The sequence below is a fragment of the Ochotona curzoniae genome, unplaced genomic scaffold (assembly GCF_017591425.1).
Source record: "Ochotona curzoniae isolate NIBS_2020 unplaced genomic scaffold, NIBS_Ocur_1.0 scaffold_2587, whole genome shotgun sequence".
In the NCBI taxonomy this organism is placed as follows: Eukaryota; Metazoa; Chordata; class Mammalia; order Lagomorpha; family Ochotonidae; genus Ochotona; species Ochotona curzoniae.
In genome coordinates this window covers 28,551,690-28,568,396 of record NW_024467096.1, presented here as the reverse complement: position 1 = coordinate 28,568,396, position 16,707 = coordinate 28,551,690, and the positions used below count along the sequence as shown (strand labels likewise).

Sequence of the window (16,707 nt, the reverse complement as noted above, 5' to 3'; positions counted from 1 at the left end):
TATTATTATTGTTTCAGTGTATGTCAGGGCATTTGCTGAAGATGTAGACTTCTCAAATTAATCAGCTCAAATGGTTTGAGCCTGTGCCCTTCAGGGGGTCTTCTATCACAGCCAATCCCAGTGGGGGTCGAGAAGATGCTAAAACTGAGTTCTAACCGTGCCTGGCACCTAGAATCAGGTCACTGTTTTCACTCAGGCTCAAAGGAAACCAGTTCCTAGCAGAGAAAATGTTGACAGCTGCAAAATGTGAGGTTCAATGAAGAAAGCCATGGCAGAAAATGAAGTGGGGGTAGGGAATTGGGAAGAGACTCAGATTTTATTTGGCCTGTGTTTTGCCATCCTCTTTTCATTTCTGTCACTTCTGTCAGGTAACACACCTGCAATGTTTGATTGAAGGGGAATTAATGAACGTTAATGCCGAGTCCAGCTCGGTTCCATGCAGCCCGCTTCCATGTTCAGAAATGCAGGTGATAAAATCAGACAAGAGCCCCCTCCTGCCTGAGAATCTGTGATGCATAAACTATGGCGCATGTTAAGGCACACACACAGCACAGGAATGTCTTACTGGAAAAAGCAGAAACGAACACCAACAGTAACAGCAGTCACTTTTGCACAGAGAACTTGCCGGGTGCCAGGATAAGCTCGTTTAATCATCATCTGAGAGTCCTAGGTCCGAGTGTCAGGTTCCCGAGAGCAGCTCTGACACCAGGCTTTAAGGCGCGGAGCAGCGGTCCGCTGAGCGGCATTGGCGGGACCCAAGCTCGCCGCCCCGGCAGAGCGCTCGGCAGGGGCGCAGGTGTCTGCGGGAGAGCCACGGTCCCGCCGGCAGAAGCGCTGGTGCTGCTCTGCTGTTCACCAACCTTTGTCTTTTGAACCTTCAGTGTAAGAAGGGGAATTTGCTTCCAGGGAGCCAGTGGCAACTTGAGAGTTTGACTTCTGGAATTCGGTCCCAACCCCTGCCTTTCTCCTTTCCCACTGGCAACGCAACAACCGGCCACTCCTGTGCCGAGAGGGCGGGATCCCGGGGCCCCTGACCAGTTTATTCTGGTTTAGCCCAGGCCGCTCTTGTTCTGCTACTGCTGGAAAATGAGTAGGATCTTAGCCACGTGGCGGGCAGAGGGTCAGAACTCCCTGTCCTGGGTAGGGATGGGAGGATTGTTGATTGCCTTGATTGTTTGCACACAGGGAGCATTGCTCATCAGGGAGGCTAGCCGTCGCGTAGGCCCGGGAGCTACAGGAACTATCTTGTTTATTATGTGTGTGTGTGTTGGCTAAGGAGTGAAGCTGGGCGTTTCATGCTTTGCTGTTAGGTGGCAGCTACACCCTGAGGTGCCCAGAACCACCCAAGGATCCGCCTGGCTGCAATGAAACCGGCTCTGGGTGACTTCTAGCAGCAGGCTGCAAATGCATAGGGGGGCATTTGAACTCTTTACTTCATGGTTGTAGTGCGAAGGGCATCAAGTGGTGCCAGCGCAGGAAACTCCTTTATTGTTCTTTTTTTTTTCTCATTGTTTTTCTTCCCGTCAATAATATTAGAAGTTCTTGTTTGTTGTTTGTTTTTCTTTTCCTTTACATGGGGCATGAGCAAACCAGTTCTTTTCTGATTAGGGTCAATTGTGGGTGGCGCAAAGGCGACTTGTTTTCTGTTTGGTAGAAAGGCAGAGAGGAAAGCAGAGTCCAACATTAAAGGGGCTCGCAAACGTTGGAACACACCCCAAAAGTCAGTAGCCTGGCCCAGGACCAAGCAATAAGCCACAGCTCTACTGGGGTCTCCCACGTGGGTGGCAGCGCCCTGAGAACTTGAGTGCCATGTGCTTCCTCCCAAGATGGGCATTAATGGGCACCGGGGTCAAAGGATGAGGAGCTGGGACTCAGACTAGGCACTCGAAAAGGGATGCCAGAGTGCGCTGTTGTAACAAATGCGTGCACTTTATTTTGATTTTAATGTGTGTTTCTTTAATGACCAATGACATTGAACATTTGTTTAATTTGACATTTATATGTCCTCTTGGGTAAAGTGTGCTTCATATCTTTGACTAATGTCTTCATTGGTTTTTGTTGGTGGAAAACTTTAGTGTTCCTATGTGTGTGTTTAAAATTTCTTTATGTGTTTTTGAATAGTCCTTTGTAACATGACTGGCAAATGTTTTCTTCAACAGTACACTTGTCTTTCATTCTCTTTTTATTTTTATTTTTTTATTTAATTTTTTTTTTTTTTTTTTTTTTTTTGGTTTTTCATTCTCTTAACGGGAATCTTTCTTGGGACGGAAGATTTTAGCTTTGATGCCATGTATCTATCGATTTTTCTTTTGACGGATTTCAGTTTGGGTATCAGCTCTGTAAACTCTGCCTACTTCCACTCATGAAGATTTCCTATGTTATGTATTCTAAAAATATAGTTTATGTGTTCAGTTCAAGAGTAGAGTGTTTTATTTTCCGTATTTTTGTGAGACCTCATTTTTCCCCGAGGATGTCCAATTGCTCTGTTGCCATCTGTGCAGCAGATTTTTCTGTTTGTTTCTACGTGGAAGTGCGTGTGCTCTTTTGGCAAAACCAGCTGGTTATATTTTTGTGGGTCTATTTCGGGGCTCTCTGTTCCAGCCCATCTATCTATGTGTTTGTTCCTCCACCAGCACCACAGTGTTATTTTAACCATATAGAATAAGTCTTGATAGATTTGATCTTCCCACTTTATTGTTATTTATGGACATTTCGGTTCCTTTGCCTATCTGTATCCATTTTAGAATAAATTTGTGTCTGCAAGACATCAGGATGGGCTTTTGACAAGAACCGCATTAAACCTGTATGTGATTTTGGGGGAGAATTGACTTGCGTATATTGAATCTTCAATGCGTAAATCTGTCCTTTCTTTTATTTAGATCTTCTTTCATTTCTTAATCAGTGTTTTGAAATTTCAGAATACCAAATTTTGCACATTTTTTTTTAGATTTTCTTATTTTCCAGGGATTATAAATGGTAGGACATGGGAGTGTATGAGATGTTTGTGTGTTCATTTTGTATCTTGAAACCCTGTTGAATTCACTTGTCTTGAAGTCTTGGTCAGATCCCATTAGATTATTTATTTACTTATTATTTTGAAAGGCAGAATGAGAGAGGGAGAGAGAGAGAGTGGGAGAAACAGAGTGAGGGAGCCTCCACCTACAGGTTCACTCTCCAAATGGCTGCAGCAGCAAGGTCTGCGCCAGGCCTGCACCAGGAGCTGGAAGTCCCTGGGAGTCTCCTATGTGGGTGGCTGAAATCCAATGACTTTGGCTTCCCAGGGGCATGAGTGAGAGGCTGGATTGGAAGCAAGGAGCTCCACTATGGGCTGAGAGAGTCTCAGCAAGCTGCTCAACCCACTGTGCCACAGTGCTTGCCTCAACGCCTTGTGATTCACTATCATGCAATCTGGAGACCAGGGGAGTTTTGTTTCCTTTTATTATGACACTGATCAGAATTTCTAGTGCTATGGTGAGAAGGAATAATAAGAGTAGATACCCTTGCCTTATTTGCAGTCTAAAGGAGAAAGTACTAGTCTTTCACAAACAAATGTTGAAAGTTTTCTGTGGATGTTTTTGATAAAGTTGAGGAAGTTCGTTTGCAGTCCTGTTTTTCTGAGATGTTTTGTTTCTTGTAATTGTAAGTGGGAATGGAATTCTTCCCAGATTTTTATATCTATATGCATGGAGGACCATGTTTTAGAGACTGTCTTGGAGCAATAGCATTCCAGGGAAGGCAGAGGCCAGCCTGTGTTGGTACAGTCACAATGATCAGCAGCCCTAGCAGTCACTGGCATTATTTTGACAATGTTATTATTTTTCTGCCCTCAGTTCTTGTAACTGTTCTCAATTCACCGTCCTCTACAAAGGCTATTGTAGGGTAAGTTGAAAAACCAGGTTGGCTTTGCTCTTGCTTTTAACCTGAAGCTTGTGCTATTTGTCAACAGCAGTTCTGCTTAAAAGATGAAGGAGCCACCTACTGAATGGGCAGGCCCTTGGATTTTTGTCATCGTGCCACAGAGATGTGATGGTCTATGGCAAATCCATTGACAGGTGTGTGTCCGGGGCAGTTTTGCATTGAGTGCTGTCCTAAATTAACTCATCACCAGGCAATTCAGACTAAATTGAACAGTGCTATTACACACACAAAACCTTTGTTTGTGAATTCTTGAGTCATCTCAGTTTAAATTGAGTCTACACAACTCTATTTCTAACTGTTTTTCAATCAAATGTACCTAAACAGTTATGGTACACTGCAGGATACCTTTCTGTTATGAGTTTGTATCTCTTTAATTGCAGTAGGTATAATCATTTTCAGGTAGGGTTTGTGCTACTTTTTACCATTGCCTTCGGTAGTGTTTAGTGCTAATTTTGGGGGTGCCAAAGGAGGCTTAGGAAGTTTACATAAAAGAGTGGGCACAAAGATCAAGAATTCATAGTTCAGGTTAGACAAACAATGTTGTTCCATGTTGTTGACCAATTGGTCACCAATAAAAAGAGTGGTGTCAGGGAAGAACATTCTCGTGTCAGCTATTTAACCAGGAATGTACTGCAACCGGCAGATGGGGCAACTTGGTGGTGATGTTGACCCGAGAACTCCGTTGTCTCATGAATCTCTAAGAAACATAGCCAGTTGAAATGTGTTACCTCTTCCCAGAAACTCTTAGTGCTTATGAATGATACACGTGGGCTTCTGATTTCTTCAGTGACAGTCAGGGACGTGACAGGGAATGTAAGCTCAAGCAACATTCCCTGCCCTTCCAACGTGAAGTCACAATCCTTGTTGGAGTAGGGCAGAAAGATTTGGTTAAGTGCTTTGTGTTGGTGCAGTCCTTTCAAGTGATTTTCAAATGAACATTTAAAAAACTGAAGGTCAGTCTGCTGTGCAGTAGGGAATGCACGTGCCACAGCCATAGGAACAAGTCTGGGAACTTCTGGGAACATCTAATGCAGCTGCAGAATGGGACCTTCCCTGAGACCATACCCCTGCCTTCCCATGCTTCTCATTACTCGCTTTCCTCTTTAGTGACCCAGGCTGAACTGAAAGGGAGAAAGTGTTTTGCTACAGCAGTGCAGGTATCTGGCTCAAATGCATGCATCCAGCCAGGCCTTACAGGTAGATGGTTTCTGTTACTACATATCAAGGCCATTGTCCCGCCACCAATGGGGATAAGAGTTTCTACCTGTTTTCCCAGGTGAGGACACAAGGAAAGCAGGGGTCAGGTGAGATGGAAGGAGTGCCATCCCAGGAGTCTGCTGCAGCCCTTCATGCCACTTGGAGCCACATGGTTACTTAGGTGGTGAACTCTGAGGGATTAGGCTCTAAGTCCATATAGATGACACAGTGCTGTACTTTCAAGGCAGGGAAAGGCCTCAGTAGGGATATTGCACATGCCTTTGGCTGGTGGCTTTAACTCAAGGGAAAACACAGACCCTGAATGTTTTCAAAGGTAAATATCCTGAGTGGCAAATTCTTTTCATTTCAGGCGGCTACAACTCTAGCCAAGAGACAGCCCCAACATTAGAACGACTGTGAGCTTTCTGACCTCACCACAAAGTACACTGGTTGCTGCATCCCTGTCCTTCAGGTTTCCTGCCAAGTGAATAATCGTGTAGCACTTACATCCATTAATCTGCTGCTACAGAAGCAGTCTGCTGAGGAGGTAAGTATTCCAGATGTTGTTTCAACAGGTTATTGGGCAATGAAACTAAAAAGCATCTCAAATACCACATGTACTATATGATGCTTTTTCTAATTGACATTGTCAACTCCCACCAAGACTGTGGCTGGAATGTTACTGGGATTGTAGAGGAAGAAGCAGATCTGACAGGAACTGTGGATTTCCTGCTGAAGCCACTGCTTGAACAGGTATTCAAACTGGTGAGCTAACATTTTGAAAGAAAACCAATATTCTAAAATATGTTTTCACATAAATCAGAACTCCTTTTAAAAAGATGCTGAACTGTGTCCTAACAATGGAAGATGGTGCTAGCTAGACTACTCACAGTGGCCATGACAATCTAGACATTTCTTTTTTTCAATTTTTTTTACATTTTATTATTATTATTATCATTTTATGATACAGCTCCATTTTCCCTTATCCCTTCTCCAATTCCCTCCCCCCACCTAGTTCCTCTATAGCATTACTAACATATAGTTCTTCATACACAGTCATATGTCCATCATTGCAGGCATGGACAATGGCATAGAGTCCAGAATCCTAGTGTCAAGATATAGTAAACAGTTTCATTGTAAGTCCATCTTTGTCTGGAAGTAGAGATGCATGCTACATTGTATCCTCACATCTGGATATGTTAGTCTCCATTTCACAGCTACTGTACATCCCCTCAAATGAAAAGTAATGATACAAAATCAACAATAGAAAGAAAAATAGAAATTTACAATGCCATGAAGTTAAATGATTAAATCATCCAATGACTCGTAGATCATTCAGTGGCATCATTTTCTTCAAGAAGGTTCTTGATTTTCATTCTTCAGCTACACGTTAGTCTTTAATAGCATGTTATTTAACTTCTTAGTGTTGTTAATTTCTTTTTTTGCTTTTGTTTTGTGGCTCTTCGTTTAAGGGGATGTATAGTAGCTGTGTGGTGGAGACTGTCATATCTAGACATTTCTTAGTGCTAGTTTCCATTTTCCACCTGTACCTGCACTTCAGGAATCTGCAACTAAGTGCCATGGAATTATTGAAAGGCTTTGTTTCTGGAAAAGCTTGATTAAGACTTTGGCCCTGGTTATCTAGCCAAGTTCAATTTCAGCAGATGGGTGAAAAGACACAGAAAAAAACAGAGGAAAAAAAATTCTCTCATTGCTATGCGGATTCATAGTATGTGGTTTCATTATCTTTTTATTTTTTAAAAAATGTTTCTTTTATTAAATGAGAAGGAAAATACATAATTGAACAGACTTAAACTACAGATGTGCCCTTTACAACTAAATGAAACAAAGTCATCAGAGGCACATGTCAGTTTCCTACAGCAAAACTTCATGCAACAATATTCAGTGGAGCTGATTATATACAGATGGTAGAGGCCACCCAGGAAGGCCTCAGGAGTACTGTCACTTGGGAACGACTCTGATGCCATTTGATATTTTGGCTGCACTTGATAGCAGCTTACTTACTTATTTATTTATTTTTTGGTCAAAAAAGTGTTGAACTTAAATATTTAGAACAGAAGACAAAATTCAGCATCCTCCAATGCTTTGCCTCTTGACTGTTTTTCATGAATTTCCAGCATTTGTTCTTTTAGTGAAAGAAGAGTAAGTGAAAGTGAAAAAGAAAATAGGGAAGAGGTGGCGAAATGGAGAAGCAGAAAGGAAGGAAGACAGAAATAGAGGTAAGGCATTTACTTTGAAATTCTGACAAATTTCATTAAATTTGTCATTTCAAAACTGTATAATTATTTTAACATAGTATCTTCTTACCTAGAAATAGATGCTCCATTTATTTTCATTCAATAAAGTGTTATGTTTTTCTTAAATTACAATATTTACCTTTTCTACTGTTTGCTTATATACTTCTTTTTTTGCATTCAATAAAAAACATGTGTTTTGTAAAAAAAAAAAAAATCAGCATCCTCCCCTCACATCTAAGCTCTCTGTACTTACTGCAATGACAGTAGCTTAAAAATGCATCGTTAGCTCTCTATGTTTAAGGAGTTTGAAATACTGCTTTCATCAAGGGTCTATTCGATAGCCTCTCTTCTAATCCTGTAAGATGATTCTTGAAACAGGAAAGTGTGTATGCAGAGTCCCAGCCAGGTGTCTTCCTTTCCTAACAGCTTCTCAGCAGGGAAGATCTGCTGGATTCTACATGAAAGCAAATCTGTGCTCCTGTGGACTTTGGAGACACCTTTTTGTTTCAATACTCAAGTTAAAATAACCCTATGGTTTTCCATGCTTTTAAAATTCCCAAGCCCTGTCATTCTCTCTTCCAGCAAATATATGAGTGTCTATTATCTGCTAGCTATTCTTGCAAGTCCTAGAAATGGAGCAGAAAACAACGTGGATGGTAGTAACTGCCGTGAGAGGCAGTAGATAGTGTGTGGAGGATTGGGAGTGACTTTCTGTATGTCACTTGGATAGCAAAGGAGCATTCGTGCAAAAACCCAAAGCAAGAGAAGTCACAAGCAGTATAGACGTGTGGCAGAAGAGATTTCTAGATGAGGGGATGAGAGGGCAATGCCACTGAGACAACCACCTGCTTGGAAAGTGTTTGAAGTGGCAGCTGGAACAGAGGGAGCAAGGGAAATAGTAGGTGAAAGTCAGACAAGTGGTAATGGTGGTTGGCGTGGGGCAGATGAATGCACTGTGTGGATGGCGCCCCTGGCAGAGGGGAATATGTTGAGGAACATGGTGGAAACCAACATGATGAATTTTTTTAACAGGGATGGAAGGACAGAGGAAGGATGGGGAGAGAGTGAGGAAGTGAGAAGAGAGGAAAGAGAAAGTGAAAAGTGTGATATCTCCCATTGATTGCCTTATTTCCCAAATGCCCACAATTGCTAGGTCTAAAAACTCACCCTAGACCTCTTGCACAGAAGGCAAGAGACTGCCAGAGTTTGGATCAGCTGGAAGCTAGAGGCAGGAGCCAAAGCCAGGGAGTAGACACAGGTACTCTGGTATGGAATGTGGAGATCCTAACTGGTGTCTCAGTAGGATACTCAGCTGGACATATATATTTTTTTAAGATTTAGTTATTTTTATTGGAAAGGCAATAAAGGCAAGAGAAGGCCAGAGAGGAAGATCTTCCATCTGCTAGTTCACTGCCAAGTAACCAAAATTGTCAGAGCTGAGCTAATCCAAAGCCAGGAACCAGGAGCTTCTTCCAGGTCTCCTACATGGGTGCAGGGTCCCAAGGCTCTGTGCCGTCCTCCACTGCTTTTCCAGGCCACAAGCAAGGAGCTAGATGGGAAGTGGAGCATCTGGGACATGAACCAATGCCTATATGGGGTCTCAGCACTTGCAAGGTTAGGACTTAACCACTAGGCTATTGCTCTGGGCCCTGGGTGTATGTTTAAAAGCATGACCTCGGGCAAGAAATGTCTTGGATCAAAATGAGTTTATTATAGTGTTCTGAAGCTAAAGAAAACAGAATTTAAAATATATTCTATTATATGAAATATGTGAAAGGAAAATTAAGAGTAATAACCGCTTCTGCTGTAGAATAATAAAGCTGCCATTTTCTGACACAGGGAAGACTGCAGTAGGAATGCATTGCTGGGTGAAGTGAGAATCAGTATGCTCTTGGACATGTTATGTTTGAAATGCCGATTATATATGCAAATGAAGATGCTAAGTAAGATGCTGGGCCTATACATTTGGTTTTAGGAAAGAGGTCAGCAATGGAAATAAAAATGCAGGTGTTAGTGCTATATAGATTTTTAAGATTTATTTATTTTTATTGGAAAGGCAGATATACAGAGAGACAGAGAGAAAGATCTTCTGTCTGCTGATTCACTCCCCAAGTGGCTGCAGTGGTTGGAGCTAGGCCGGTCTAAAGCCAAGGAATCAGGAACTTTCTCCAAGTCTCCAATGTGGGTGCAGGGTTCCAAGGCTTTGGGCTGCCCTTGACTGCTTTCCCAGGCTACAAGCAGGGAGCTGGGTGGGAAGTGAGGCAGCCAGGTGATGAACCAGTACCCTTATGTGGAGGTGAGAATTTAGCCAATAAACAGCTTTTATTGCACCAGGCCCTAGGTGGTTTTCAAAGACCCAAGACTGCAAGAGATCGCTTAGAAGATCCTTAGTACTTGGGGCAATCCAGGAAATCTATATAGATGACCGAGAAAGAATGACAAAGAAGGCCAGGGAATGTGAGAAGGATGGCCCAGAGCCTAGTGAGTATTTCAGGAACATGGGATCGAGTCATTGTCTGAGACAGCAGTTCGGTTAAGCAGTATGTAGGTTGAGATCTGACCGCGGAAGCCAGTTGGGGCTCACTTAGGTCCTCAGCAAGTGCCTCTATGGTAAGAATGAGAACCTGATTTACGATGCTTCAAATGACAAAGGAGAATTTGAGACTGCAATTGTGTGAAATCCTTCCAGGGACATTTTCTGTGATAAATAACAATGAGAATGCAGGTAGAGAGGGAGTGGGGACAAGGAGGGCCATTATAAGACAGGAGATACTTAAGATGGGAACATAGTGAAATTGTCCTAGAGAATGTGAGACATGGGTGACGCAGAAGATGGGTAAGCATTGCTATGGCCATGGCCTTTATTTGGTGGGTTCAAATGGGAGCTATCAAGCACGTGAGGAGAATTGCCCACTTACCATTTAGAGAGCCAGTGTGATTCTTCTGAGTAGTAATCATTTCATTGGAAATGAAGAAACCAGGATATTTGTAGTTCTAAGTGGATATCACAATCCCCAATGATTAAGAAAAATGGTGTTAGTTTGGTAGAAGGCCATAGCTAAACTCCATGCACAGTGAAGGAAACTTTGCAAAGGTCACTGGGTTTTTCATGGCCAGCACTTCAACGCAGCAGGTATTTAAGAGGAAAGAGGGGTCGCTCTCTGTCAGCGGAAATGAGGAATAAGCAGGTAGCCTGCTACTATCAGTATTGAAGTAATCACACGTTGAAAGTGATAACAGAAAATGGTACATCCCAGGACACAGTAGTGGTTCCCATGGGTATGGACCAACAAGGCTGAGCGAGTACTGCTTGGGAACAACCCTGGGAAGTACTTCCTGAAACTTTTTTTTTTTTTCATGTAAAGAAAAAACTTACTTGAAAGAAATTGACATTTTCAGAAGAGAAAATGTGCCAGGATGATTTTCTTCTTTATCTTCACACAGGTGACACCATATCAAATTTCAGCAAACTGACAATTTCAAACACTTCGTAAATTGGAGATGTAAAAACCAAACAATCCTAGGCAAAGTGATAGTTTTCTCCTCTGGTATTATAAATTTGGCACCTATGCCAGTCATGTTCACATGACAGAAAAGGCAGCCAAAATCTACAAAAATAGTCTTACAGTATCCAATTTTAAAATTCAGTTAGGCTGTTGTCTTTTCCTCCTTCTGTCAGTGAACATTTGAAATTATGATTTGCAGTAATGTCTGATTTTCTTAAACAGCAGAAGTACTACTATTCCTTAACACCTAACCCGTGGGAAGAGAGGAAAAGGAGCCCTGGGATATGGGTATTTGCTATGTGCCAATTGCTGCAAATGGAAATCCACCTGCCTGCCACATTTTCTCAGCCTCAAAAATGCAATGTAACTTGGTGCTGATGAAGAGAACTGTGAAGACCAAACCGTCTCTGGCAAGGAGTGAGTAGGTTTGTAAGATAGCTGTACAAAATCAAACGCGTGGAAACTTTAGAACACTTTTATTCTTAACTGTATCTTGTAGTTTTCTTCCAAATGCTTGGCTTCCTAGATTTAGAATCCAACATTTTTAATCTGGATTTAACATAGCTTATCCCATTTGTTTAAAATGGTCCCATGGGGATTTTTTATTTTGGTGCATACTGGTACTTCGTGGACAAGAGCTACAGGAACCCAGTTCCAAGCACAGGGTTAGGGTCTCTAACTGCAGAATGCTGTGTGAACTGCTGCATGTTTATGTTGTCTGAGGGCATGCTTTCAGAACAATGATACACTATGGTAGTCAGAATACCACGAGGAAATACAAATGGTCAGTTGCGAACCTGCAAATTCTCAGAAGGTTTTCTCTGTTGGAGTTCCTGAAAGAGATCAATTTATGTCCCTAAAAGGATGGCACAGTTCAGGGTTCCTGATATAGTGGCAGTTCTGAGAAATTATGGCAGGCAAATTCAATCAGATGTAGACCTTGGGATTTTAGATTTTATGTTGTAAACTGTGTAGTTCTCAGAGGAGGCCAGTTTTTCATGAGTTTTATTCGGATAGATTTAAAGTTTTGAGGAATGAACTAACAAGTTAATAAGTTTATAGAAACCATTGTGATAGTCATAGTAGCAGAGTAGATATGGGAATGCCAGGAGCATGGTACAGTCATCCTAATTATCAGTATGTTGTGGATTTTCTCATGTTTTCCTGCAGTAGGTTGCTGGGTCTTCTATGAAAAGTAATGTCACACATTTCACATCTTTAAGCAGTCAGCACACATGCAAGGGATGCCCATTTAAGCAGACTCTCAAAGACAGCACACACTATTGACACAAAGAGCTCTTCCACATTTCAGGAATACAGTGATGGGGACTTGAACACAGAAAAGTAGGGCAAGTGTTCTTTTTAACTTGATGGACTGTGAAGCCAGATTCAGCTACTTTTGTGTCTGGAAACTGATAAAACCAAAACTGCTCTGGCCTGTTATTACCTTTCTTTCTAATCTGTGGCAGCAGAAAGAGCAGACACCAGTTACCAATGAATCACAAAAGCAGACAGAAAACTGTTAGTAGATGTTGACAACTATGAATTAAGATGGTTTTGAAAAACGTGTATGTGATGCAAGGTATGTCAGCAGTGCCTCTGAGAAAAGCAACATCAAAAGTTATTTAAAAAGTGAAGCCCCATGGGCCCGGCGCGGTGGCGCAAGTGGTTAAAGGTCCTCGCCTTGCACGCCCGGGATCCCATATGGGCGCCGGTTCTAATCCCGGCAGCCCCGCTTCCCTTCCAGCTCCCTGCCTGTGGCCTGGGAAAGCAGTGGAGGACGGCCCAAAGCTTTGGGAACCTGCACCCGCGTGGGAGACCGGGAAAAGGCTCCTGGCTTCGGATCGGCGTAGTATTGACCCGTTGCACTCACTTGGGGAGTGAATCATCGGATGGAAGATCTTCCTCTCTGTCTCTCCTCTCTGTACATCCGCCTTTCCAATAACAAAATAATAAAAATAAATCTTTAAAAAAAAAAAACTAAGAAAAAAAAAGTGAAGCACCTGCTCATGTTGCCTGGTGGGATTTTTGCCTATTACCTTGATCTAGTCTGCTGAATAAGTCAATAGCACTAGGTCTTCTTGAAGCACAGCTCAAAAGTCTCAAAAAGCTTAGTCCATGTCGTTTTTTTGGTTTTCATTTACATTATGTGCAATAACTGTGGTCTCAATGGAACTGGTCTTCCAGGTCATCCATTTATGCTACCCACTGGATGCAAGGACTCACAGAATAGCATCCACGACTGATGCCCAGGAACGGAGATCATTTACCAGCTCCTGGATTTTAGATTATGCCCAGGCCCAGTGGATCAATCTAGAGCATCCTTTTAGAGAAGAAAGGATTGGAAGAAGCCTACTTGGGCAGAGGGCTCAGTTTCTTTTTGTAGAAAAGAAAATGAGCCAATTTCTAGGGAAAGAATTTCCCTGATGAAGATGGATACTAACCAAAGACACTTTGAAGATGTGTGAAGAGCAACCCTGAAACACCTTTCAAAAAGGAATCAAACCAAATTTGGGAACTGTGTGAGTCATAAGGACACCACTTTGATATATTCTGCATGAGGTGGGCCTTACTGTCAGGGGTGAGATCTGTCATGATGGGGATTTTTGAAGATAAGGGCTTCAAGTAATTATCTTTTAAGGAGCACAGAATTTGTGGGGGCTCTCTCAAATTTGATTTTGCTTTGTGCTCTGTATAAATTACTTGTATAAAAATGTAAAAGGCATGGCTTGATGTTTAACTTCTGTGTTTTATTGTTGTTGGCACCAGAAAAGCTCATGTTCTAGGTTATGTAACTGTACATACTGTAAACAAGACTGCATTAATATTGTTTCCTTGTGATTTTTTTTTTGTTTCAATGAATCTAGAGTTTAAAAAACACATTCACAAACTACCTTATGTTTAAACACAATGATTCCCTTTTATTTCTTAACTGTACCCAAAATCCCACAATAAAAAAATCATTTAAAGCTGTGTGTTTCAAACTTGTCACTTAGAAATCAAAACAGAACAAAACATAAAAGATCAGTTTGCAACATAATTTAAAAAAAAAAAAAAAGCTTCTGGTTTAAAATACCACAGCAGCAATATAAAGAGCTGGTGGCAATCACATTTGGGGATGAAACTCCAATCAATGTGTTCTGCCCACATCAGCATCCAATTACAGTAGTTGCTAAGTTCGATCTAGAAACTTTATTGCTAAATTTGTTGCACGGAATTTGTGAAGATTGTATTGTTCAGCAGCACAAGCACAGCAGTAAAAATGAGAACAGGAGGATTTCATTGCTTTCGCGTGCTAAAGGGACCATGATGAGGACATCTCTGGGCTCAGGGCTCATTGAAGATAATCCTCAGTTGCATTTCCAAGATTCCTGGTTAACATAAATGCAAACGATAGCCATCTTTCCAGGAGGGGTATAAACATTTAATCCAGAAACCAGAATATTTCCTCTTCACTCCCCCCAACACCCTCGCTCAAACCATCAGATTAAAATGGCTCCATTTTCCTAACTGCACATTTTGTTCTCATTAATAGTACATCAGCTGCTTATGGATTTAAGCAAAATCAGTAGGATCACAGATTATTTTTTTGGATCCATTTCCAGTAATTGTTTTCTCTGGAAACAAACCACATCAATTTTTATTGTTGAATTTTTCATTTTTTTTTTTTTTTTAAGAACAATTTGGTCAACTACTGTTTTGTTTTAAAAATGTACCAGCTGGGATTGCCAATTGAGCTCTCTATATGTCTCCTGGAGATAACACTGCTGTGATGAACAGTGAAACAAAAACAAACAAAACGAGGTAGGTTAAAACAGGAAGCGCAACACAGATATTGTTTTTACAACACCTGGATACCATGGGCGGCCATGCTTGTAGCTTTGGAAAAAAAAAAATCCAAGACAATCACGTAGAAGTTCAAATCATTTGAGTAAGAGTTTATAAGGACGTAAGTCAACCTGAACTAAATACATACATATCTCTGCACAAATGTTTACCGGATGTTGGATAATTTGGAGGAAGGTAAAGTGATACAGGGTCTCAGAATTTTGGCCAAAGCCTTGCTTTCAAGTTCTCTAAAATTTGAGGCAACACTGCCTGCCGTGCCTGAAGCAGGCTAAGGAGTCTAGTTCCTTCTCTCACGGACCCAGGCAGAACACAGGCAGCTCAGAAATGTTTATTATTATTCATCTTGTTCCGTCACAGTTTCCATCTTGAGAAAGTGGCACCTTCAGAAGAGAGCTGAGAATGTCCAGAATCCGGATGTCATCTACTCCCCAATTCTCAGAACAGTCTTGGTCTTAACGAAGCCCAAACCAAGTGACCTTTTAACAGGAGGCTTTGTGCATTTTACAAAAGTGAGTGTGAGTGAGTGCGAGTGTGTGTGTGTGCGTGCATGTGTGTGTGTGTGTAGGCTTGTTCTCCTAGTCGCTCTTTCTGTCTGACCTCATCCTCCATCACGTCTCTTCCCTGATCTGTTGTACTGAGCTGAGGGAACGTTGTTTTAGAGTCCCTCTATTGCTAGGCCAACTCACTTCAATGCCATTCCTGTCCCATTCAACACACTGTCGCATAAAGGGCCATGTAAAAGCATGGCCCTCCAGACTCACAAAAGTAGTAGTTGATTTTTTTTTTTAAATTAGATTAAGGCTAGTAGTTTAGCCATTTAAAATCTATTTCCCAAAAGAGGGGAAAACTAATATTTTTCTTCTCTTAAAAATTCCTTATCCAGTTGCTGTGAAAAAGCAACCTTCTGAATTGGTGAAGGCAAGAGTTCTGAAGTTACCCCTTTCTGCAGTTATGGCCTTCAGGGTAAGGAGATAAGGTACTGTTTATTGTGCTGTCTCTCACCATTGTAGATCGGAATTTTGGTTTTTACAATACCATATACTTACAACTAGCAGGCAGACAGAATTAAAAACTGACTTATTTTCTCAGTATGCATCTCCCCATTCTTACAAAGTGAGGGGGCAAAGTAAAAAAAAAAAAAAATCAAAACCCATCATAACACAGCTTAATCATAACAGCACATAGTAACTGTCCCTATCCCTAACTCCGAAGGGCATGTGGTCCATCTTTGTAGCCATCGCAGCATTCTTGGGGATCTCCTGGAAATTCTTGCCACCTTTTTCTCTCCTTCTCAACCAGGCTGCAACACTAAAAGACGGACGGTTGGGAGGGGTGGAGGGAGAGGAAGAGGGGAAAGCTGTATGTTCAACCAAGCCTTCTGATTCTGCCTCTAGACTGGCATCAGTCCGCATGAGTTATGTTCTTTTAAATTAGAAATAATGCCATGAAGATAAGTGCCAAGTGCTCTTCTGTTACCAGTTCATCATGGAATTTCTGTTGAGGGTCATGAAAAACACTTGGCTACTTCCTCCAGATCGCACGGATGCAAAAAATACCTGTTTGAAATTAAAAAGAAGTTAGTTCAACTGCATGGGTTTTCCCCCTCTTTTCTTCAACACGTCCTATCCTTGTCATGTGCCAAAGGCTGGTGTTGGTAAGGTGCCTTCTGATACAGTGCATCCTATGGAAACACTCTCACTTTTTATGACATAGGATTGTCATGCTTTTGCTCAGCGTGGCATTGGCCTCCAGGACACTGAAGGGGCTCTGCTATTTTTGAAGTCCCTTTGGGTGCTCAGATTTTGAAAGGGAATTTTCCTGCTAAGAGAGCATCCTGATCTTTGACCTAGAACGCAGTAGGTCCTTTGTTAGTTTCTGGAAAGGCACAGAGGCTCTCTCTCTGTCTCCTGTTAACAAGAAGGCAGACTGCAGCAGGGAACGGAATCCTTTCAAATGCCTGAAATCAAGGGGGAAATTTT

At 41.8% G+C, this 16,707-nt stretch overlaps 1 protein-coding gene across 8 annotated transcripts in view; it reads right to left on the bottom strand.

Moving 5' to 3' along the window:
- Positions 1-13,608: 13,608 nt before the first annotated feature.
- Positions 13,609-16,707, bottom strand: part of TNIK (TRAF2 and NCK interacting kinase) — a 382,866-nt gene continuing 379,767 nt past the window's right edge. For all 8 annotated transcript variants that reach the window (XM_041002750.1, XM_041002751.1, XM_041002753.1 and 5 more), the window contains one exon: positions 13,609-16,284. In XM_041002750.1, the coding sequence (XP_040858684.1) occupies positions 16,201-16,284 (84 nt within the window). In that variant the 3' untranslated portion in view covers positions 13,609-16,200. The remainder of the gene's footprint in view (positions 16,285-16,707) is intronic.